At 36.9% G+C, this 25,767-nt stretch overlaps 1 protein-coding gene across 2 annotated transcripts in view; it reads right to left on the bottom strand.

Moving 5' to 3' along the window:
• LOC146004329 (carcinine transporter-like) overlaps positions 1-25,767 on the bottom strand; it is a 55,176-nt gene that overhangs the window by 7,719 nt on the left and 21,690 nt on the right. For both annotated transcript variants that reach the window (XM_083143097.1, XM_083143098.1), the window contains exons 2-8: positions 24,405-24,693; positions 23,452-23,556; positions 20,647-20,905; positions 18,800-18,971; positions 17,790-17,916; positions 6,904-7,016; positions 5,093-5,307 (exon numbers count right to left, since the gene is read on the bottom strand). In XM_083143097.1, the coding sequence (XP_082999223.1) occupies positions 5,093-5,307; positions 6,904-7,016; positions 17,790-17,916; positions 18,800-18,971; positions 20,647-20,905; positions 23,452-23,556; positions 24,405-24,674 (1,261 nt within the window). In that variant the 5' untranslated portion in view covers positions 24,675-24,693. The remainder of the gene's footprint in view (positions 1-5,092; positions 5,308-6,903; positions 7,017-17,789; positions 17,917-18,799; positions 18,972-20,646; positions 20,906-23,451; positions 23,557-24,404; positions 24,694-25,767) is intronic.

Raw genomic sequence — 25,767 nt, 5'->3', positions numbered from 1 at the left:
ACTAACTTCAGACAAACATCTAATAATTTCCTTAGGTTTCGAAGCCGATCCGAAGGGACAACAAATACCAAAAAAACGACATGAATTAAATGATCGATTGGTCCGTCCTTCTGTTGATGGATGGCAATTTATATTAACAATAATAATCGTAAGCTTATCATTAAGGAGTCAACAATCAAAGCTAATACGCATCTATAGATCAGAAATTACTAGAGTGTTAAAGTTGTTTTTGTACCTTTTGTTATTTTAAGTCGCTCTTCTGCCACTTTCGGCTAATGAGGATGAGTGACGATTAGATTAAATTGATGCCATGATACCAATACTGAAGCTGTGGCTCAAACCCGGAAATTTCGTGGTATCGGAAGTGGACTACTTAACGCGCTTGGCCACCAAAGAGAACCGGCTCTGCGGCCAAGCGCGGTTAGTGGTGGACTAACGATCCAGACACCAAATGTTCCGGGTTCGAGTCCCGCCCGGATCTTTGTCAATTTCTTAATCGTCAGAAATCCCTTCACAATCTAAGACATGCCATTTTATCAAAACTTCATTCCCCTCCCCTCCACCTCAAATTTAATACTCAATCTTCCCAACAAAATTTCCATGCCAATTTTAGACTTCCTGCATATATTGCTCCCTCCAAAAAAGCAATCTAAGACGTAATAGTAATACACAAGACTTGGGATTCCCTGCCCCCCAAATAATTATCAATCCCGCTACCTTAAAATCTCACTAACTTCATTAATCGCCCACCATAATTTCCCTATCAATCTAAGGCCTAATATGTAAGAGTTGGATATCGCCCCCCCCCCCCCAATATTACTTATTACCCGTAACAATTCCCCTGACAATCTACAAATGACTATTTGTATAACAGCAATGGCTAATTGATGACGTAATTCAACTTGTGCCCTGTTTACTCAGTCAAATTTCCATCACAGTCTGCGCCATAATGCCCCTCCCCCTGGACACCCCTGATTTAGAACTGTGGCAACGTGATAGGTGTAATGTAACTAACAGTTAAGTGTTAGGAATGGGTGCATGTGTGCTGCGCATTTGAATTTCATGTGAATCAAATCTGTCAATAATGTGAATATTAATATTATAGAATATAATATAATGGTTCAGGTGTGCGAAAAAGTAAGCAAGAGCACCAAGGTATCAATAAGAAAGAATTGGAAAGATAAGTTGCATATGGAGATGTGTGTAATTATTAGTTTTGTTCTGGGATGTAGCAAAGAACATCGGTTAAACAGTGCGGAGTTTCAATACTGTGTTCACCCGCCGATGGATTCAAGCACATCATCTAGTCGACGAGGCAAGGATTCCACGAGCAGATGTTTGGTCTTCTCCTTAAACTCTCCGAAACATCAAACACGTGAGTCAGTAGAGCTTCCGTTGTTCTCAGTTGTCTAGGTTCCCACTCTCTCACCATCAACGCCCAAATGTTTTCGATTGGAAGACTTCGCTGGCCAATCTACTCTTGAAAGCAGATCCCCCGCACAACAACATGGGGACTATCTCCTCTCTTGGAAATTCCGAAGTGTAAGGCATGATGAAATGATATCGTAAAGGAACATTCGGACCGAAGGGACATGCTGCACGTGGCACATGCCTCTTGAAAACAGCTTATCATTGGTGCATGTAGAGTTTCACGCCTATTCCGGTGCAGAAAGTTTCATTTTATTGGTTCCGTTGCAAGTGACATGCTCAAGGCATAGATACGAGTAAAACTGCTGCAGGATCTCGAACGAAGCACCTACCGGGGCTCGAATTAAAGCCAAAGCGTGGTGGCAAAGGCAACCGTGAAGTTACTGCATCTGAGATTTACGTCAAGCAGGGCCTGCGTGGTGTGTGCAAAGAAACTCACGCTTGCTTTAGGAAATAAGGATACTATTGAATCAATGCAATATAAAAGAGTATATACCGTAAAATATACATTATTATTGACTCATGCATTCCATTAAAAAATGCATTGTTTTCTCGCACATTTCTGCCCGCAATGAATATAAATGTGTAATCTATTAAATTAAGCAGGTGCATGCAGATTTAAAAATATTGATAAGATGATTCAATTGAATTGAATTGAATTGTTGTTTTTTAAGTCCACTAGTGCACAGAAAGGCTAATTGGGACTGGACCTACAGTTTATAGTGGGTTCCGAACCACTATGTTCCTCCACCGGGTATCGAACCCGGGACCCCTTGATTGAAATGTGACGACTCTACGATTGCGCCATAGGGGAGGCCCTAGTCCTCTTACGGAGATAATTCGTTCGGAGCAATAGAAATGCCCTATCAAAACAATTGGGGAATATTATTTTCAATGTGGATATTCTTCGGAAAATATGTTTCTAACAACAGTTTACCTAAATAGTGGGGACTTGGGGTGAGAGAGAGGGACGGAGTTGGAAGAGAGAGAGAGAGAGAGAGGAAAAGCACACAATTTTCTGTTCAGTGCGAACCTTTTGGATTGCTTTTTCCTAGCGCACCAAAAACACAATACGTATAACCCAAATGCAACCCAAACCTTCAATGGCAAAATTGTGAGTCAATCACTCAACTGGAATAAAAAGTACGGATTTAAATCTAGGCCAGAAGATAGTTATTGCGCTACCATGTGCCAAAAAAATCCACTTTGCCCGCGAGAATTGTCATGCCTGAGTGATATGTAGTTTACGTTAGTTGTGAGAGTTGATTCAATTCCATTGCCTGCCAAGAATAATGATAGCGCTGAAAGCATAAAATACAGAAATGTGCATGTTTGGCGAGCTATGAATAAAGCAGATCCTTGTGTTTTCTTTTCAAAATTTACTAATTTTATGTCAACTTTTACATATAGCCAATGGCGGCAGAGGATGAATGATGCTTCAGGGAAATTGATGAAGATTGAAGAAACAACGAAAAAGAAAAACTCATTATCAGAGGCTAGGACCCAAGAACCCTGGCTACGCAGCATGTTATGATATTTAAGTATATCACGGATTGCTGCTTAATCCATTCCTAGATATTTGTAATGAATGAACCCCCGTCCCCGCTACGAGAAAAAGAAAGACTATAGGATGTGAAACATTCACAATGTAATTGCATTGCTTTACATCGCTCTTGGCTGTATTCCAAATGTAGTAAGAGATCAGCGATAAGTCGGATTTTTTTTTGTGTGTGTTTTTTTTTATCGCAAGGGCTACCTATTTCATCATTTATAAAGAGTTAACTTCGTCGTTACACTAGCACCAGACACAAATGCATCAATTTCTATTTCGGTTATTTTACATCACTCTTCTGCCTCTTGAGTTAATCGCGATAATACGGATGAATTATCAATTTATAAAATTGTGACGGGACAAACTCAGTGATACATTCATGCCTGACCAGAGTTCGAATCTGGAACATATGACCTCGCTTCGCTAGAAAGGCTGGCAGAAATGTATCGGAAAAGTGTAGGAGCACCAAGAACCGGTTTCACCCAGCACAGACAATGAAATCATTTACAGCGACTCGCTGTGGCAGTGTTGCTCGTCACCCCCTCCCCCTCACTCGCAGATAGCATAGCCTTCTCAGCACCCACCTGCTGATGGAAGAGTGGAACCACAAGCAAAACAACCTGCGCAGACCCACGACTCCTGTGCACCGTACTCCCGCGAGGAGGGGCGGGGGAGAGTGGACCATGCTTCCTTATGGCCCGAGCTGAAGGGAAGAAGGAAGATCTGCGCGGGTACTTTTCGTCCCAAGGATTTTTTTCGTTGTGGTCGATCTATACTTTTCGTTTCAGGCATATTCCGACTGGAAGGTTTCTGGCACCCCTCCGCCCCCCCACTTCCCACCATGGTTAATAAATGAGACCCTTGCACTTTCAAAACCCTTATCGCAAGAAAAATCTGGCATCAATTTTACACCACCATACAATAAGATTTACACGGGAAACATTTCCTAACATATTTTCTTGATTCGGACTAAGGGCAAATTAAAAATAGTCAAAGAATTAAATTACTGAAAATATGGAAAAGCGCGATACCGAAATCTGTAATGAGTGCGAAGGGAAAATCGAGAAAAGGAAAAAAAAAAAAATAAGTATAAAAGTATTCGAATAACCAGATAAAGAGAGAAAGTTATCACGGCTCGAACAATGCAAATGAAAAAAACCGGGAATACGAATTGAAATATACGACAATCGGAAGTAGGCTGAAGGAAGCAAATTTTAATAAACGTGGAAAGAAAACATAATGAAAGGAGCGCTGGTTCGATTCACGACGGAAGCTGATATTTGTTGTTCGAATCCCACTCTACACTGCACGTCCAGATGCATTTACACTTAAAACAAACTTCGTGGAACTTTTTCCAAATCAGATGTCGCCAAAAATTTAAAAACAAAAAGAATAACTGAAGGAAAAATGCCGAAAGCGTTATTGCAAAATGAAAAAAAAAAATCTTCACATATTCGTTCGGAAGTGGTAAAAGAATAATAAAAGACTCAAGCATAAATGTTAATAACACTTGTTATTATTACCAGAGACATTCTCAAAATAAACTTCTTGTCCGTTAAAATCAAATCAAGAGGAAAGCAAGATCTCCACCCGGTTGCGTGAATCTGTGGCTAGATTTAAGAGTTGGAAACACTACGCTTCTCGCGAGCTGCTATTCCTGGCGAAACTAGATGATATTAAATTCCAGGTTGCATAACCGTAAGGGGGGACGTTTCATTCGATTTTGAGTGTACTCTTTTCTCTTCCTGGCACAGCATTTCTTTATTATTTTCTTCTCTGTATTGACAAGCAGAAGGCAACATGGTAGCATAGTTTTGTCTCAAATGTTTCCGAATAAAATAATTATTATCTTGTTATAAAACAAAGGGGTCATTGTGCTACATGATGTCACACAATGCTTTTTTTATTTTTATTTTTCGATTCCTGGTTGAGCCACAACATTCTCCTAACTTTTTCATAAGTTATAATATATTCTCTTTGTGCAGTAAGCTATTTCATGTAGCTAGTTTAGTTGTTCTGTCATCAACTTCATTGACAAGCAGAACCTCCAAAAAAAAAATCCATATATCCGTTCACTCTCTAAAATATCTGCCATTACTAATAATGTCTTACCAGCACCCACACTGAGCGCAAACAAGTAGAACAGCCCACTGAGAATGAGGGCAAGGCAACTTGTCCATCGCCGACCGATCCACTCCAGAAGGACGATGGTGAAAAGGTCTGCTGGAAGCTCCAGGAGTCCAGTGAGGGAGAAAGTGACGTAAAGGCTGTAGTTGAGGTTGCTCAGATTTCTCACGTGGCCATCGTAAACCACAGTTATGATCATCCTGAAATTATAGGAAGGATTATATTTCACATCACCTACGTCCAGAAGAATACTGCTAAGCCTATGACATCCTTGATGGCAGAGCACATGGAGTTATTGATTCACGATCTCGCTACCAAGGATTCCAGGCTTGTTTCCTGACCTGAGCATTTTTTTTGTGATGCCCCTTCACTAATTTCATGAAATCATCCTCGTTGACATGATTAGTGCCAAAAGAATTGTAAAATAAGAAAAATACAAAAGCAAAAAGAAAGTTTTATTTGTAAGAATACTGGTATTTACCCACATTCATAGATTTTTGCATATTCACTTTATTTACAGTATTTTGTACAGCTGGTCTTATTCTTAATTCTTTTTTTTTTTTTAAGGAACTCTAGTCAATTAATAAAGCAGTAATGCTATACTGTATAAATTATCTATTACTGTTTTTGCAGTTTACATTAAAACAGAATTTGGTTACTGTTAACGTTTAAACAGAGCTTGATTAAATTACATGGAAATTATTTGAATGCTTCCTGATAGTGCCTATTGCTTGTTATTCTATCTAACCAATTATCTGGAATTCCTAAAGCTGAAGTTTCATTACCACAACAACATATGTCTTCCACCTTTTCTTATCCTGGGCAAGATCAATTCACTCCTGACCATCCTTACCAATATCCTTCAAGTCCACATTAATATTGTCATTCCACTTTAGTGTTATTCTGTCACTAACATACTTATTTCAATACAATTAAAATGAGTAAAAGTTTTGTGTAGCAACATTTCAGTTTTACAAAGCTTTCATGAGGCTAAGTTATTTTCAATTATGTGTTTTCTCTATATGTCATAGCTATTTCAAATGCCATAGGCAAGGTTGCACTTTCCACTTTCAAACTTTTCTTCAATATTTATTACTATTTTTATTGGACCTTTCATAACCTCTTCAAAAGCCTCACTTTCAAAACAGTCCACCAACTTTTTTGCATATACTTGCATATCACTAGAATTGTGTTTTCCTTGTACCTTCATCAAATGCATGTATTTTTTTTTCTATTTGCCCATTCTTGTAGAGCTTTAGTATCTTTTCTTGTTTCTGTATATGTTAGTCTTTTCTTTCTTTTTATTTGCTAAAATTCTTCCCTCCAAATTGCATCTATTAAATTGGTTTCTTTTGCTTCTATTACAAATTTATATGTGTTCCTGAACACTTTAAAACATTCCGTTGGAATTTCTACTTGTGTTGCATTCAATATGTTTGTAACATATATACACATTATTGTCAAACTATTTAGTGCAAAGTAAAGCTGAAACGTTGTCACAAAAAATGTTATGCTTGTGCATTTATGTTGAAATAAGGGTGTTAGTGAGGGAAATTATTTAGAAGTACTGTAAAAGACAACAGAGAATCTTATGTATCTCAATTTCCCTGAACCTTTGTATTTCACTTTCTTTGCTAATGTAAACTTTTTGGCCAACAGCAATTTTACATGGCTATAGTAATCAAAGTTAAAACATCGAAAGCAAAGAGGAAGATCACTTGAATTAAATAGAATTAACAGTTATGTTAACAGTTCATGCTGTTTCAACTTATGTACAAAACAACTTGCATGCATACCATATGATTGTCAGCAGAATCATTCTCCGCCTCATATTTGGTGTTTTAAACAGTTCAATAGCAGTGCGCTTCTTCTTACAGGCCTCGCTTGCATGCAACTTCACAGAAGTACTCTGGAAATAATAACAAGGAAATAAATAAAAATCTTTCGGAAATACTTATTTTAAATTAACCCTTGAACCATCTGTTCTTTTCCAGAGCAAAGTTTGAAAGTGTATATATGGCTCACAAATAAAATTGAGTATCTCCAAAACTAAGAATTGTAAAGTTACAATTTATGCTCAGTTTTCTTCATCACATATCAGGCTACAAGGTCATGCTCATTAACCCTTAAACTACGGTTTGTTCCATAATATAACCACAGGTATTTCTGTTAACTACGGGTTGTTCCATGGTGGAACAAGGAGCTTTTCCTCGTAGTATGTGACTTTGAGGACATACTGAGACTCGGATAATGGTTGGAGTTACATGTTTTGAGTTCTGCATGAGTCTTGAGGTATGTAATTAGCAATTAGTAAAGTTTAATTTCCTCCTTGCTATATTTGAAGGGATGGGGGGGGGGGCGATGTCCTGATATTATTTTAATTCTTTCATTCATCGATTGATTTTGACATCACTCTTTTCTTAACTCCTTAAGCGGGGAGCCCGAGTTGTGCTCGGGCATTTGAATTTGGCGGCTTTTTGTGCATTTCAGATCCAGTCAATGTTCCTGTAGTGGGGAATTATTTTCTTTAAATGGATATACAGTAGTACATACTTAGATACATTTCGTTTTGTACAGTCTTGTACAGTTTGATTGAATGTTTGTGTGTTCATTCACCTTTCTCTCATTTACAAGACGTGTAATGTTATAATGTTGTCCAGAGTCATGTGCCCTCTGTAACAGGGGCGGACTGGGGGCTCACTGAACTGGAGTCTAAGATTCAACATACGATTTACTTTAAATTATGTGTGCAGTAGTTTCAATTCCCTTTTAGGTTTAAGTTACACACACACACTCTCTCTCTCTCTCCCTCCCTCCCTCCCCTTCACAATGTAGTGAGACAGTTTACCAGTAGCGGCTCGTGCCTAAAATAACAGGTGAAGAAGTATATTTATAGGCAATGAAAAACAAATAGTAAGTGCCAGTGCCCCCCCCCCCCCCCAATTTAAAACGTCTTTTTTGTCTTCATCCATCCATCTGGAAAATGGTGTCTGCAACAAATTACACACTAAGTCATTTACTGGGTTCATTGTAGAAACCACAGCTCAACACATGAACACAACACACGATAGGAAACGCGAAACACACACGCGGAACAAGATCTCGAGAGAACGCAAAGATTTTGCCACAACCACTGGATGCAATGTTTTCTCCGACGAGAGAACTGCTGCACCTAGAAGGCGAAACCCGTTCAAGGCCAACGCTAGGTGACGTCACCGTTGCCATGACAACCGGCTAAGTTTTCCGCAACCTGGCAGCATTTGCTCTTGGCTTCTTTATGCTACGACGAACTCTTCACGTGCGTAGCGCCGAGCGGCGTATTATTTGAGTATTATCGTGTGCGTTCTGCTGGGAAATAGTTTAATTCAACAAGCAAATGAAAAATGTCCATATTAATTTGAAAATTAGGTGAAAACATCTGCACTTGTTGCACTTGGCCAGCCGCCACTGCAGTTTACTTTAAATTATGTGTGCAGCAGTTTCAATTCCCTTTTAGGTTTAAGTTACACACACACACACACACACACACACACACACACACACACACACACACACACACACACACACACACACACACACACTCACTCACTCACTCACTCACTCACTCACTCACTCACTCACTCACTCACTCTCACTCTCACTCTCACTCTCACTCTCTCTCTCTCTCTCTCAAGTTTGAATAAACTTTCCTGCCCGACCCTAGCTCTGCCAACCCGCTTAAAATTACACATTGCAACCCCGAACACAGCTCAGGTTACCCATTTGTAAATCAATTCATAAAATCGAAACACCCACTTAAGGGATTAATTCTGGTGTTTAGAAACATACTTTTACCAAGGGAAAGTGCACTGAAAGGTCTTTTTGGATTTCCTTTTCACACCACAGTGCCAATCGTGAGGGCAAGGCTATTCAAGCTCTTAGTACGGATTTTTCCATTCACCACCTGAAATGCCTACTCCTTATATGTCAGTTTCCTTCCCTATGCTGTAAATGTAGCAACTAAGACTTCAAATTTCCCTCGCAAACAACAAGCTCTGGCTGGCAGAGAACAAATCGCAGAGAACAAATTGTGCTACCTCCACTCCAGCACTCACATGATGGCTGCCAAGGTGTTCCACAAGACGATAAACACTTAGTGGAGGGAACGGTTTCAGAATAAACCTTGTGAGAGACAGTGAGATCTCCCCCTCCTCCCTTTCCAATTTCATCATGTAATCGTGACAACAATCAAATTATTAATGATGCACTTTAAAATTCATCTATAATACTAACATAGATCTCCAGAACATTATCCGAGTCTTACAGAAATGTTCCCAGTCATCTTTACAAAAGTGATTGCTTTGGTGCAAATACTTGGTTACAACATACAAGTGTCTGGGCCATCATTTAAGGGTCTTTAGGTAATTCAAATTGATACATTAACCAACATCTACTTTTCGTAGATTCTAGAAGATCTGATACTTTTTGCATTCAATTAACTCAAATTATCTTCACAATCAGGGTGCAAAATCCTGGGGGGAGGGGGATTTCCCCCCAGCACCAACAATCTTGGCCTCAAAAATCCCTCCACCCATTTTCTGGGTGGGGGAAGATAAGCAATTAGTTTTGATTCCAAATATACTTTATGAGGATAATATCGAGTGTTGAATGCTCTCTCTTTTAAGAGATCATGAACAAATTTACACCAACAACAATACCTGCACAGTAGAAGTAAAACAATAATGTAAAACGAATATAATTAAGACTTCTAATTGATTTATATTAATAGAAAGCAAAAACTAATAAACAAACTTATACCTACGTAGGTGCATAATAAAACTATTTCACCTATAGAGTGACCACGAAAGAAAACAACCTTCAACGAAAAGTCTCGTGCACCTTTCCCTTCCTCCGTTCAACTTGGGCCATAAGAAAGCATGTTCCACTCTGCCCCTCCCCTCCACATGGGAGTGGGGTGCACAGGAGTCGTGGGACTGTGCAGGTTTTTCTTGCTTGTGGTTCCACTATAGTTTGGTAATTTATTGACTCTAACCAGCCAGTAAAGAAACTATTTTGCTATTTTATAAATATCTGATACATAATAAAGTAACAAATTAATTTAATCATATATATTTAATAATAATGTATTTTTAAATATTTAATAACGTTATAAAGATGTATATCATGTGTGTGTAGATTAAAATCTTCCTACCTCCCACCAGTCTCAATGATTTTGCACCCTGCTCACAATACTAAGTCAACAGCAACAATGGAAGAAAGAATCCAGATAAGCCTATATTATTATTCTATAATATGCATAAGATAAGATCTACATTAGGAATAAGGATATTAAATTAGGCACCTGGAATGTTCTGAGCCTTTACCGGCCTGGGGCATTTCAGTGTACAGTTAATGAGATAGTTAAGTATAAATTAGATGTAGTAGCTGTCCAGGAAGTTAGGTGGCCAGGAGAAGGGAATTGTAAAACTAAAAATTATACTTTTTTCTATGGTGGTACTGAAAATCATAATTTTGGAACAGGCTCTTTCATAAATAATAGAATTATCTTGGCTCTTAAAACAGTATAATTTATTAATGATAGGATATCATATGCAGTTTTACAGGGTAGGTGGTGTAAAATTATTTTAATAAACATACATGCTCCAACGGAAGATAAAGATGATAATACTAAAGATGATTTTTATACAGAGTTAGAACAGGTCTTTGATAAATTTTCTCAGTATGATATGAAAATTCTGTTAGGTGACTGTAATGCACTGATTGGCAAAGAAGAGACATTTAAACCCACGATTGGTAAAGAAAGTCTTCATGAATTAAGTAATGATAATGGTATAAGATTGATTACTTTTGCAACCTCAAAGAATTTAATTGTGAAAAGTACCACTTTAAAACATAAAGATATCCATAAATATACCTGGTCTTCTCCAGATGGTAAAATGCATAATCACATAGATCATATTCTCATTGATAAGAGAAGGCATACTAGTATAATTGATGTTCATACAAATAGAGGTGCTGACTGTGCCAGTGACCATTATTTAGTAATTGCTAAATTAAGAGAAAGACTCTCAGTGATAAATCATAAGCAACAAAATCTAAAAGTTCTAAAATTTAATACAGGAAAATTTGCTGATGAAAGAATTAAGAAAGATTACCAAATTAAACTGTCAAATAGATTTGATGTTTTGCAGGATTTAAATGATGATGAAAATATAAATGAGACAGACGTAAATAAGAATTGGGATCACATACGTAATGCAATAGAATCAGCAGCTAAAGAAAGTATAGGATACCATAAACCAAGAAAAAGTAAGCCATGGTTTGATAATGAATGTCATAATCTAATAGAAATAAGAAATGAGGCTAGACTTAGGTGGTTAAATAACTCCGATGATACAAAACTAAGCAATTATAATAGAATAAAGCGAGAAGTTAACCGCACGTTTAGAAGTAGAAAAAGAGATTACTTGAAAAGCAAAATTAACGAAATTGAAACAAACAGCAAAAACAAGAATATCAGAGATTTATATGAAGGTGTAAATGAATTTAGAAAGTGGTGGCAACCTAAAGTAAACTTGATAAAAGATAAAGACGGTGATTTTCTAGCTGACCCAAGCGATATTCTAAATAGATGGAAGAACTACTTTAATGACCTTTTAAATGTCCATGTAGGAGATAAATCAGAAGTAAATGAAGTGCACACAGCAGAACCTTTAGTTCCAGAACCTAACTTGACTGAAGTTAAAGATGCTATTAAAAGGCTAAAGAATAACAAAGCACCTGGCATTGATTTAATACCAGCTGAGTTAATTAAATATGGTGTAAATTCATTAATATGACAAATTCATAAATTAATTTGTTTAATATGGAATAAAGAAGAAATCCCTCAACAGCGGAAAAAATCCATAATTGTTCCTGTGTTTAAAAAAGGTGATAAAATCAGTGATTTATCCACACCCCCCTAACACCCCCCCAACACCCTCCCAAATTTTGGTGAACACCCCCCAAGCAGAAAAGTGGAACACCCCCCTGTAGGGGGGGTGTAAATATGGATGTTTATATCAACAATAGAATGACAATACTTCAACATTAACAGAAAGGAGCGTAGTCCAATGGACTTTTCGGTCAACTGAAACCAAAGTGTCAAGGAAGGAGGGTGGAATGTGCAGCATGGAAACACTAGCTCCCTTGACAAGGCTTCGGTCAGCTCTGGGGAAGGGACACTGCCATCTGGAAAATGTCAAACTCTCACTTCTCGCCTTCCTGACAGGGAGCACATTCCGCGCACAGTGTTGACAGTTCAGCGTTTGAATACCTTATATATTTCTTAAATACGTTACAGATTCGTAAATTCAATTATTCAACCCCTGAGTCAATGAAATTTACATTTTGTTACATTTTCCTTTCGATTCTTTCATGTGAAAAATGTACGATAAAAGTAAGGGAAGAAATTAAAAGATACAGGTTTGACTCCTTGTAGTGAATTCTGTTACTATGGTTAGCAACACTATTTTCTGTAACTTGGCGAGAAAAATGATTTTGGAGCGGTAGAGAAAAGAACGGTCAAATGCCTTTGGCCTTAGGTCAGTCTCAGTGTAGCATCTCCGTTCGTGTGTTGTCGTTCTGTTTAGTGTATAACAATGCCTGAAACTTGACTGCAAAACTGTCGAAGAAGATAGAGAAAATGAAAAACCAGACAGAAAGAAACCGAAAGTGGTGAGTAGAAAATCAGTGACACTATATGTAGGTATAATTTCTTCCAACCGATATTCATAAAGTACCAATATAAAATTTTCTGGCCGAGTATTCGATATAAAATGGCAAGTATTTCATGAAGAACCTAAGTGATTCGTTCACGTCTATAGTTGATGACCATTTTTGTGGCTCCAAGAGTTCTTACCTTTGTAAAAGAAATTATATACTATTAGAAAGAGAGTTGTAAAAGGGGGAGGGTCCACGTGTGGTGCTTGCCTGGGCGCTAAGTACAAATGGGGTGTCAAACAAGCAAAACAGATAAAAATAGAAAAACGTTAACGTCGTGGTGCCCTGTGAAATTACTGGTACCCTATTAAATTAAAGTTATTGTCAGTTTGCAAAGATATAGCTTTAGTAAAGATTGTCTTTCTCTTTGTATCTAGTCGGTTCCCTGACATAATGACATGTTTAAGTTTATTCAACTTTTCAGAGGAAGCAAAGGAAGTGTAAGCAGGCCCGTAGCTAGAGGGGGCAGGGGACAACTGCCCTCCTGAGAGCCTGCTTTGCCACCCCTGTGAAAAATACAGAACGCCTAGAATTCTCACTAATCTTTAAAATTACTCTAGCAACATAACAAAGACACTTATTGATTTTGTGATTTATAAACGTGTGGGGGATTCAGTATAATGTCGTTATCAGGATTGTGAGGGAAAAAATTCCTTTTTGGTAATAGTGATTCATGTGGTAGAGAGAGGGAGTGGATATTTGATTTTTGTTACTTAGCATTGCTTTTCTGCCACTTCTAACTAATCGCAACAATGAATGATGATGTGAAATTGATGAAGAGACACTCAGAAACAGTGCCGCAACCACAGGGTGGCAGGGGGCATTGTCCCCCCACCCTCCTGACCTTGGAAGGAAGTCTATTCTAGGGGAAGCAACATTGAAGTAAAAAAAAAACAAGGCTAGGAGAATCTAAGAATAGCAGGACAATTGGATACTCATTATGGAATTAGTTTTTACGAGATTCTTGCATTTTTCTTCGAGAAGGCCAAGGACACTTGCAAGGTGCAATTAGCCCCCTCTCGATTTCAAATTTTATACAAACAAAAGTACATTTCGTAAAATGTTCTTGCTTCGCTCGCAAGGCCTTCTGTTCTTATAGTCCAAGTTCAGAGCCATAGCTATGGGGCGGTGGGAGTCAGCCCTGGGAACCAAACGATCTATATGAAAAAAAAATGTTAAAGAGAATGCCATGGTGCCCCGTAAAATTATTAGCGCCCTATTAAAACAATTTCTTTCTATGAAACTTAATATGAAATATTAATGATGACACTGTAATCCAAGAAGTCATTGATCAATCAAGGGATTCCTATTTGTTTGTCAGGTGTCAAAACATGTATTTCAACTATAATATAATACAATTTACACAATATTTTGCAAAATGGTTAACGTAACCAGTAACCAAACATTGTCTGTAGTGATGCAAGAGTCTTCTCTTTGAAGGAAATAGAGTCAGTGTTGGACACCCATATTTTAGCAAGTACAAAAAAAAATGTATTACAAATTTTTACATAGTTCATCAAAGTGTAGATAATATGTAACCATTATTATTTAATTAATTCGATTTTTCTTGCATAACAGAACACAATGGTGTTGTTGGATTCTCGTTAGATTCCATTGATTCTTTTGTGTAGAAAAATCTTGCATACTGGAAACTAGAGGGAATCATTATGAAGCATGATTTATAAAGAGCTCCCTTAATCAGTTCTTCAGAGAGGCCCATTAATCGTCTATTAACATTATCAACCTGTAAATATCAAGTAGATACAGTCCCTATTAGCCTATTTATGTTAAACTTTATACTCTTTGGCAATCTGGAAAGGTCATTATCGAAAAAATGCCATTTGATGTTGCTCGAAGTTTATTTGTCCGTTGCAGTTTCAAGATATCATCCCTTTTCTGTTACTTATCTCTTTTGGGGGGAGGTGTCAAGTGCCTCTGTGTACCCTGCTATATCTGTCAATGCGACCGACACAATATATTAAAAATTTGCCCCCCACCCCCACAAAGAATTCCTGGCTACGGGCCTGAGTGTAAGGAATTAAACATAAAAGAAATTTAATTTACATTAAGTCCCAAATTTATATCTGACCATAGGCACACCAGCGAGGGCACGACGGCACTTGCCAGTTGCCACTGCCTGCTGGAAAACGTGGAGAGAGAAAATTTGTTTGGTTCATTGTGCTCTTTGTGTTGGATAGTGAAATAAATGCTATTCAATTTTTAAATAATTGAAAATAAAATTAAGCATTGCCTCAATTTTGAAGTGAAAATTCATTTTCTTCCTTTTGCAGTTAACATGCCATGCGTTTATTTGCACATGTTATTTCGTTTTCTTTTAAGGCAAAGAGACACAATTCCCTAGAGTCTCTCATTCAGTATTTGAAAGATAAACTCTCAAAAGCGCCAAGCGTATTTTCCAAAGTTTTGTAAGGGTATAATGCATATTATTAATTAAACATAGCGACAGTATCCCATGATGTTTACTCTTTACAATCTTGCTTTGCTCGTTCGGCATCCTCTTTACCTCACCACATCCCCCCTGCCCCCTACTGTTCTAACAGAAAATATGCATGTATAATTTTAATAGTTCTATGTAGCGAGTGAGTTCCAAATTCTGCTGGTGTTTTCAAATCTCTGTTTAAACGATGATTCACAAACTGAAATAAAGTAATGAAACTCGATATATTTAGAGCACGGCCATGAAGACGTTAAAATATAGTGGGAAGTTGGGATGCACGTTTGATAGATACCTGATATTGCTTTTGAATGAAATCGGTCAAGGAATTTCATATTGAAGTCTTCAACGAACGAGCAAAGCAAGATTGTAAAGAGTAAACATCATGGGATACTGTCGCTATGTTTAACTAATAATATGCATAATCAGTTTGCAAAGAAATAGTTCTAAAAATTTTCTTGCTCGCTTCGCTGGCAGTGCCATAATTTATTTAAGTCATATTATATCTGTATTTATTACTACTACTTCAGACAGGCAAGTGCGAGCACACCCATGCAATGCATTGTTACTGATATTTCAATTGGGCACCCCCAAGTTGAACTCCCGAGTTACACCTACGGCAAGAACGATACAAATACAGTTAAAATATTGCGCAAGTGTTCCTAATTTCTTTATAACTAGCTTAAGAATTGCATGAAATGATTCCTGGTAATAATATGTTAAAATTTTGTGTTTTTTAACGTCATCCCTTGTGTTTTGTCTAACGATTGATTAAATCAAGTACTGAACATTATCGGAAGGAAAGCAATACTCGAAACGTTAAACTGAAATGTTAACATTAATCTATTTTCCATTTTTTCCTGTATTTGACATCTTTTTTTCTTCTGAAATGTTACGTGAAGGGAAGGTAGGCGGGGGGTGGGGGTGGGTGGGTTAATCTCTAGAAACATCCTTGAAGAAATTGAATTAGGGCGAACATTTTTAAAACGGTCCAAAATATGCACTTAACTTCCCCAAACTTACACCCCCCCAAAATTTTCCAGCACCCCCCCAAGGGAAAAATCCTGGATAAACCCCTGGATAAAATGAACTGCAATAATTACCGCGGAATTTCTCTACTCTCAACAACATATAAAATATTATCTAACATTCTTTTAACAAGACTAACCCCATATGCTAATGAAATTATATCAATGTGGATTTAAACGTAACAGATCAACTACAGATCAAATTTTTCACATCACACAGACACTTGAAAAAAAGTGGGAATATAATCAAAATGTCCATCAGCTATTCATTGATTTCAAAAAAGCATATGATTTGGTCAAAAGAGATAAATTATATAATATATTAGTCGAGTTTGGAATACCTAAGAAGCTTGTTAGTATGATAAAAGTATGCACCAGTGAAACAGAATGTAAAATTCGTGTGGGTATTAATGTGTCTGACAAATTTACAATTCATGATGGGTTAAAACAAGGAGATGCATTATCTCCATTGCTCTTTAATTTTGCCTTAGAATATGCTGTTAGGAAGCTAAAAGAAACTAACGAAGGACTTAAATTTAATTGTATGACTCAGTTGTTAGCATATGCAGATGATGTAGACATATTAGGGGATGATATAAATACAATTAAGAATAATGCTAAAATATTTTTCAAAACTTCTAAAGAGATAGGTTTGGAAATTAACAAAGAGAAAACTAAATATATGCTTACAGGCTGAAATCAAGTGTTAGGTAATAATCAAAATCTAATTATTGATAACACCTCGTTTGAACCAGTTTCCAAATTCAAATACTTAGGAGTAATATTAACAAATGAAAATTATATTAAAGAGGAAATAAAAAGTAGGCTTAATTCAGGAAATGCATGTTACTTCTCTCTTCATAAACGTTTGTCTTCTCGTTTAATATCTAAGAAACTAAAAGTTAAAATATACGAAACAGTAATTTTGCCTGTAGTATTATATGGGTGTGAATCTTGGTCCCTTACATTGAAAGAGGAACACAAATTGAGAGTATTTGAAAATAAGATCCTTAGGAAAGTATTTGGACCTAAAAGGGATGAGGAGACAGGTGAGTGGAGAAGGTTACATAATTTAGCAAGAAGACTTAGGTGGGCAGGCCATGTGGCACGAATGGGAGAGGAAAGAGGAGTTCACAGGATTCTTGTTGGGAAACCTGATGGTAAGAGACCTATAGGAAGGCCAAGACGAAGATGGAGCGACAACGTTGAGCTGGACCTAAAGGAAATCGGTAGGGATGGAAAAGAGTATATAGATCTTGCTCAAGATAGGGACAGATGGAAGGCCTGTGTTGCTGCAGCCATGAACCTTTGGGTTTAAGAAGGCTAGAGAGTTAGTTAGTTAGTTATAATATGCATAGTGATCTCATGTTCAGTTTCAAAGCAGGGACTTAAAAATAACTGACAACAATCCAAATGGTATCCTCATGGTGAAACTTACATAAAATTCTTCAAATATGCTATCATCCACCACTCGTCTATTCACTTTTGCAACTCTCTTCAAAATTTTGACAGCCTGAGGCACTTTTCCTTTTGATATTAGCCATCGACCAGACTCTGGGATAAACCTGTTGAAGAAATAAAGCATCAAAATGAGTTCCAATATATAATAATGAATGGTTAAATTTTGAACATTTTTGGTTCCATTGCTGCAGTTTCATACACTAGATATCTGGAAATACACTTAATGCAACTTAGTACCACCATATAAATTTTAAAATCTGTACATAACTTCTGTTCACTAACTTGTTCAAAGCAAATTAAATTCTTGCTAGCAAGTTACTCTGATCTTTCAGTGTAACTTTCTTCAGGGATGTCACAACATCAAAGTGTTTAAATGAAAATACTTTCTATGGTAAAGGATAAAAACTTACCAACATACCTCTATTCTGATAATACAAATTATGCTTAGTTACCATGCACATTTACTTTGCAGGTTATTGAAACAATGGAAGAAATAATATTTTACTATTTTCTTACCTTTTGGCACACAGAAGAGATGTACTGTGTATAAATTTAATAAAATTAAGACCTCAAACTGGGGCTGTGTCATTGCTCTGCCAACTGAGCTACCAATCAAACTCCGGTATCATATGATTGTTTGCTTCAACTGATTTAACCTGGTTACAGTGTCAACCAATGATGCCATAACAGAATTTATGTTTGAATCAATGTCACCAGTTCTTCAATGGCAGTACAGCAACAAAATCAGTAAAACAGTAGAAGCAAAAGTCAAATGAAGCCAGAGCTGACTTGGGGGCTCAGTTGGTAGAGCAATAACGCACACGTTATACCAGAAACATGAGTTCCAGACCTGGACAAGCCTGAATTTTTCACTTACATTTCTACATATTACGGAATTATTTTTCAATGTTATTAAACCAATTCTGTGTGCAGTAGTTTTCACAGATTACTTGCGTATGAGCAGGTTTTGGCAGAAGATTTACTTACAAAGGAGAGAAGATGGCAAGTCCCATGGGAATCGAAAGCACAATGGTGAGGATTCTCCAGTTCCAGATGGCGTAGGCTGCCCATGGCAACGTGACAAGGCCAACTGTCAGAAATAGAGCAACTGGAAGATTTGCTGCTAAGGATCGTTTGTCAGATCTTATATATTCGAGCACTGGAAGGAAACAAAAACATTTAGGGAAGTACTGATTTCGTAAATTCCTATCTCTAATTTAGCCCCTGTGCTCATAATGAAACGAGTGACATGACAGAATGAAACATGCATGTTATGCACAGAAATAGAACTGCAGGCTTTTGGTTTAGCAGCACGCATGTTAAATCATAATTACTACCATGGGCAGTAAGAGGGTGAGTGGAAGGATGAATTGCCCACTACACTTTGTCATGTAGTATGAAACTATCACCACAGATATATGGATAAAAACTTAAACAGTATGGTGCAATAGCCTTTTAAGGGCCAAGGTCTGCCAAGTGACTTTTTCATTGGTGTTATGTGGTAAGCACATTGATTCCCATTGCCACTATTTTGGCTTTCTAGACTAGGAGATGTGTAAAACTAATTATAATCATCAATTAATACAGTTAGAGATTGCCCCCTCTCCCATTAGTGTCAAAGTAATAATACATTTTTAATCAATATGCACATCATCTAACTTCTCAGATCAGATGTCTATAACTAACAGTGAATCTTCAATGAAGATATGAGGCAACCGCTATAAAAAGTTCATCCAACTCCATGAGAAAAGATCATTAATCCCCCATTGATTACCACACAATTACTTGACAGTGGAAATAACATCAACATTGGTGCAATTGTTTTGATACATATATACAAGGGTCCCGGGTTCAATACCTGGTGGAGGTACATAGTGGTTTGCATTCCAGTTTAAACTGAAGTCCAGTCTCGATTGGCCTATATGTGCATAATGTAGACTTAAAACACAATTCAAACGAACATATTTACAGCTGGCTTTGTGGCTAAGCTCATTAAGTGGTCAATTTTCGCAGTTGTTTAACAGATTCGAGTCCTGGCATGGCCAGGGTTTTCTTTGTTTTTGCCCATTCATTAATTTCATCTGTCATCACTAGGGCTCGGAAGTTAAAGACCTATAAATTGCCAAAAAAAGATCTATAAAAAGAAATAAAAATATAAAAAAAGGACCTAAAAACGAAAAAAAAGGACCCATAAATGTGATCCAAATTAATAACTTCAGTTTTAATTACATATTTAATGAATAAAAAAATACAAGATTCTGGTGGTAAGGAACACACAGTGCGAAAAAACTATATGAATGAAATGCATCTTCTTTCAGTCCAAAACTGTTTTTGTTTCGTTTCAGGGATGGTTCAAATATATTTATTTATTTACTTTTTCTTTTTTTTTTTTATTACAGAAAGGATGTTTAAGAGGTGATGAACTGATTATGATTCGAATTGAGAATGGGCAGTAAAAACGTAGTCAAAAGAAGGTGAAGTTGCAAAAAGCCGTTAAGACCTTCAAAAAAGGACAAATAAAACCCACCTTTTTCTAGCCTACAATGACCCAAAATGAACATATATTACATTGGGCCTTGTCTTCGGACACTAGGGAAAAAAAAGGGATTTTTCCTTAACTTCCGAGCCCTAATCATCACTCATCCCAATTACCCAAAAGTGGCAGAAAAGCAACGCTAAATAACAAAAATACAAAATGCAATACATATACATGCATGTACATAGGTAAATGTGACCACTATTTATTCATTTTTACACAGACATGGATTTTTCTCCATCAAGCATCAAGGTTTCATTGTATCTGATTATCATACAGGACAGGAGACTCTACTTACTAATAATATACATCATCATGAAACAGTTATCATAGGTGAGACCCATGATGAATCGAAGTGAAACGAAGGTGAAAAAATCTTGGGTGAAAGCTGTTGCAATACCAGCGATGCATGCTACTAGGTTGGCTGTGACAAGTGCTGGTATCCTGCCGAACTGGTCACCAAGGTATCCTAGAATGATGCTTCCTACAACACATCCAACAAAGAACATGGATTGACCAAAACTAGGTCGCCAAGCATCATCACACACCCAGTCAAGCTGCAAAAAGTTAGAGGCAATGCTTCAACTGCACAACATCTATTACACTTTTAACATTTATTGTAGAGCACATTCAAAGCTTGAGAACATACTTTTGAAACTTTGAAACATGTACAAACACAACTATTTTTGTTTTAGTACACTGAAATATTGTATACTTATTACATGCATGCAGCAAATAGATATTATTTTTTATTCATTTTAAGCTCAAGTTTGAGATTGAATTGATACTGGTGGTATCAGATGATTTCATTAAACATAGTATTGGAAAATATCAGTGTGAATTTGATCTTCAAAGCTGGCCGATACTTTTCTGAGGACTAACTATTCTATGTACAATGTGATCAACACAATTCTTGTGCCTGAATATCCTGCAAATTATTAAAATGCATACTTGTCATATGTATGCACCAAACGGGATAATAATAATAATAATAATGAAATCATCTTTATTAGTGTGGGAGTGTTTCAGCCTCAAGGGCTGTTCTTACAACAAGCCCTTGTCTGAGAGATTAATACCATACAAAGATGGAATAGGGAGTGTACAGTTAAAAATGTGGAAAGGATTACAAATAAGCTTCATAGATATAAAGATTGAATATAAAACAATATATATATATATATATATATAATGAGAAAAGTTTACATGTACATTATTGAACATCTGTATCTAATGTTTGTTGCTTTCATCTTTAGTACATATATATTTTTCAGTAATTTGACTACGTATGCACCAAAACTGGATAGCAAAAGTAACAAAATTAAACAGAACTCCATGAATCAACAGCCTGGCAAGCCGATTATCACTGGGTTATACAAGGTCAGCCCATCGAAATCCATCACCACTTTTATTGATTGATTGATTGATATAGTTTATTTTACTTCGCGTTTTGTGCCTCTTGGCTAATTTGCGAAGATGGGGATGAGTGATGAAATGATGAAATTGAAGAATGAACATTCACAAACAACCAAGCCCGAGCGGGATTCGAACCCGGGACCCTTGGCATCGCAGCGCGATGTGCTAACCACTAGGCCACAGGGTCCGGCATCACCACTTTTATCTTTCTTCCATGACCACTACTACAAGTAGCAGCCCAATTGTGCTCACAATGCTAGATCAACACCAAAATCATCGAATCCAAGTCAGCTTGCACCAAATGGCAGAACACTAACTAATTTCGCTACACAGGAGCTCTATGCCAAAAATTGTTGATTTTAATATACTTGAAATAATTCTTGAAGCTTTCCTGGCGGCGAATACTGAAGAGGTTTTCTTGGGCAATCAGCCAGGTGATTTCCAGATAGGCTTCCAAACTTTTGATCATCAATCCCTGAAGATGAGAGTGACGTTGTTAGCTCTCGAAAGCTCGGAAGCATATCCAGAAATCACTTGGCTGATTGCCCGAGAAAACCTCTTCATTAATATTCTTGGTTATCACAAAAACTGTGAATAATTCAAGCAAAATTCTGACCAGTGTAAACGGCCAAGTTGCAATTTACTACTTAACTCCAATATTTTAAACTATTTTGAATATTTTTTATCAGTATAATGTTTGGGTTAGCATGGACAGGAATTAGCAATAATTTCAACAGCTGATATCAATTTTGTTGCATCAGTATCAGCCAATACCAGCATCGGTACTTGCCAATACTTTTCTTGAGTCTGGTAATCTTGTGGGGTCTATGCCATGTACCCTTTTGCCGGCCTCCATTGGGGAGTGGTTAGCACATCGTGCTACAACGCTAGGGGTTACGGGTTCGAATCCTGGCCTGGGCATGGTTGCTTGTGAATTTCCATTCATCAATCTCATCATATCATCACTCATCCCCATCTTTGCAAATTAGCCAAAAGTAGCACAAAAGGTGAAGTAAAATAAAACAAATCAATCAATCAACCATGTAACCTTTCATGGAGTTTTGGCAACAGCCTTGTGGGGAGAAATGGATTTTTTGATTAAATTATTATCTCGCGTGAAATTAATATTTTAAAACAAAACTCTAGTAGATTGATATGGTATAGTTCCACTTAAAAAGAGCTTTTTAAAATTTATAAACATTTTGAAGTACTTTAAATTGTTTCATACTTAAGTATTGGTATTGGTAGAATTCGGCACTGGTATTGATATCAGGTCAAAGTGATATCGGCACAGCTCTAGTAACAATATCTACGTAAGTATTAGATGTGATTCATCCTCTTTTCCCCTCTCCTTCATGTCACCTTAATTTTTCACTAAAGTGGGAGCATTAAACATTTGGCTAAACTAAGAGACCTAATTTAAGGTAATTGTGGTGCTAAATTTATCTTTACACTTCACTCTAAAACCATGAATTGGAAATTAGATATAAACCCTGCGAATTAGTATTGGTTCAAAGCGGTATCAGCGCAGGTCTGTTAAAAACTATGTGCAGTGACCCTCTGTATTCCAAAATCCAAAACTTTTAATAGCAAAATTTAAGAATTTTAATTATAAACTATAATTGAAAGTGGTAAGATTGTGTGTTCGATGTTTTAAACTCCAGATATGTTATTGTCAAATAGCACATACCTCTGAAACTATGGTGGCATAATCACTGGTGAGATCATATTCCCATCCCCAATGACAGGATGTTGTAGGCCAAGATGAATTTGGAAGTAATCCTTGTTCTAGCACCTTGAAAAAGAAATTGCATTTATTCATTCATACAATATTATATGAATATAATTATTCATAACAATAAATACTACAAATAGCCAGTATAAAACACACAGGAACAGTAAAAACAACTTTCAACAATCAGATGGTTTGTTAAAACAACACACAAACAGCACAATAAAAAAAACACTTCAGCAGTTCTTCCGAGCTTTCGATTCCATCTCGGAATCATCATCAGGGCTGGTCGAGAGATGAGAAAGGGGATGCAGTGGAAGAACTCCTAAAGCATTTTTTATTGTGCTGATTGTGTGTTTTTGTTGTTTTTAACAAGTATGTTGCCGGCACGTGACGTAAGAAGTTTCTTACTGTCAAACCAGATGGTTGTTGCTACATATCTGAACAACTTTGATTACCTCATTAAAGCATGCCACAAGAGTGAAGTTTTTACAATTCTTCGTGTGAGAACCAGAGGGACATAACTCCAATTTATCAAATTTACAGGAGAGAGGAAATAATGTATTCTTACGAATATTTGTGACTCTTAAAAAGAATCAGTAAATTGGAGATACATGACTCCACCTTACTACTAAGGATTAGAAGTGGAGATATGTTGATCTGACTCCAAATAGAGATCTTCAGACGAGATTATTTAAACGAAACTGAAAACCGCATTTTTTAAGTTATGTTCCTCAGGTTCTCGCATGTCGAACTGTGTCCTGAGCAGTCTACTATCTCTTGAATCATGTGAGCATTGCTTAATACAGTGTTTCTAAACTAAAATTGCAGCTTTTATGAAGAACTCTGCATGATACTATTCTGTGAACAGAAAAAAAGTAATATTTGTTATTAGTATCAATGTACGTTACCTGAGAATAATTGACATTATACATCCTGCATTTTGCATAGTCATGGCTGTCATCTTTAGGAATACTGAGATTGCGTCGTTGTGCAAGGGAGAGATTGGACAGTTCTGGGACATTACACCAGTGGTCGGGGGTGAGAGCAAAGAAAATCTGTCCAAAATACACAGAGGTGAGAACAATGAAGAAAGGCAGGGAGGCTGTGACGAGCAACTTCTGGTAGCGTCCAAAGCCACCTACGTACTCCAAAATGTCATCAAAATCTTTCACAGCCATGGTGACGGATCACACATTTCTGAAAAGAAACCATGATTACAGTTCGTAAGCAAATGCAAAATTGAATTAAATATTAACATAGAATAACTTTAGTTGTGAGGAGGGAGGAGGGAAAATGGAAAGTTTTAACACAATGTTGTATCAAAGCATCTACTGAGTTGAAGAAAAGTGAAACAAAGTCTCTTAGACTTATTTCTTTCCACCACCCAATTTTGGTTTATTATGTAGATTTAGTTGACAGGGAGTTACAGTGGGACTAAACACGTTTCAGTGGTCAGTTCAGAGTCGTGCGAGAGAAAACAAACAGAAAATACTACTTTCATTACTTATTTATTTGTTTACTGGCAAACTGTGTTTGCTAGGTTGTTTTGATCAAGTTGATTATATTTTGTATTAAAAGTAATAGACCACAAACAGATAACAGTTGATTTTCAGGGCATTAGTCTTCCAGAACATAAAGCAGAAATTCCCATACCTTTTCGCGGCACCCTAGGGAATGAGATTAAAAACTTGGGGCACCCTTGTTAGAATTTTTCTTTTCAATTTTTAATCTTAAATCGAAGTGGACTATGTTATCAGGAGCAAGTTAAATTCATTGTCAAATAAATACCTACTCCAGTACTAATGTTATTCAATTATTGAAAGATAATATAAGGAACAAACATCAAAATAGAATATACAGTTTACTACAATGAAAATCACTCAAAAGATTTTTGTTTTATTAACGTGAGACTTGAGCACAAATGTTTGATATCAGGCCTTATAATTGACAATAAAACACACATATCGTCCTCAAGGTTATGCAGTCTTGCATTAGATTTTATTATCACCACAGTAAAGAAGGCTTGCTCGCACAAATATGAAGTTGAAAATGGCAAAAGTACGTCCATTGTTTTCTTCACTAGGTTAGTATATTCCTCTGCCAGTCCAAGCCAAAAACACAGCCACCGATGCCTCACTCTTGGTGAACTTAACTTTGAGCGTGGAATCAGCTCAGAGATCAATTAATTCATCTCGTTCGCAAGCTGTGAAATCTATTTCCTCCACATTGTCTGCAAAATCAAAAGGTGGCACAATCCAGACAAGATTCTCG

The sequence above is a fragment of the Lepisma saccharinum genome, chromosome 21 (assembly GCF_977018435.1).
Source record: "Lepisma saccharinum chromosome 21, izLepSacc3.1, whole genome shotgun sequence".
NCBI lineage: Eukaryota > Metazoa > Arthropoda > Insecta > Zygentoma > Lepismatidae > Lepisma > Lepisma saccharinum.
This window is presented reverse-complemented; position numbering and strand designations above follow the sequence as displayed.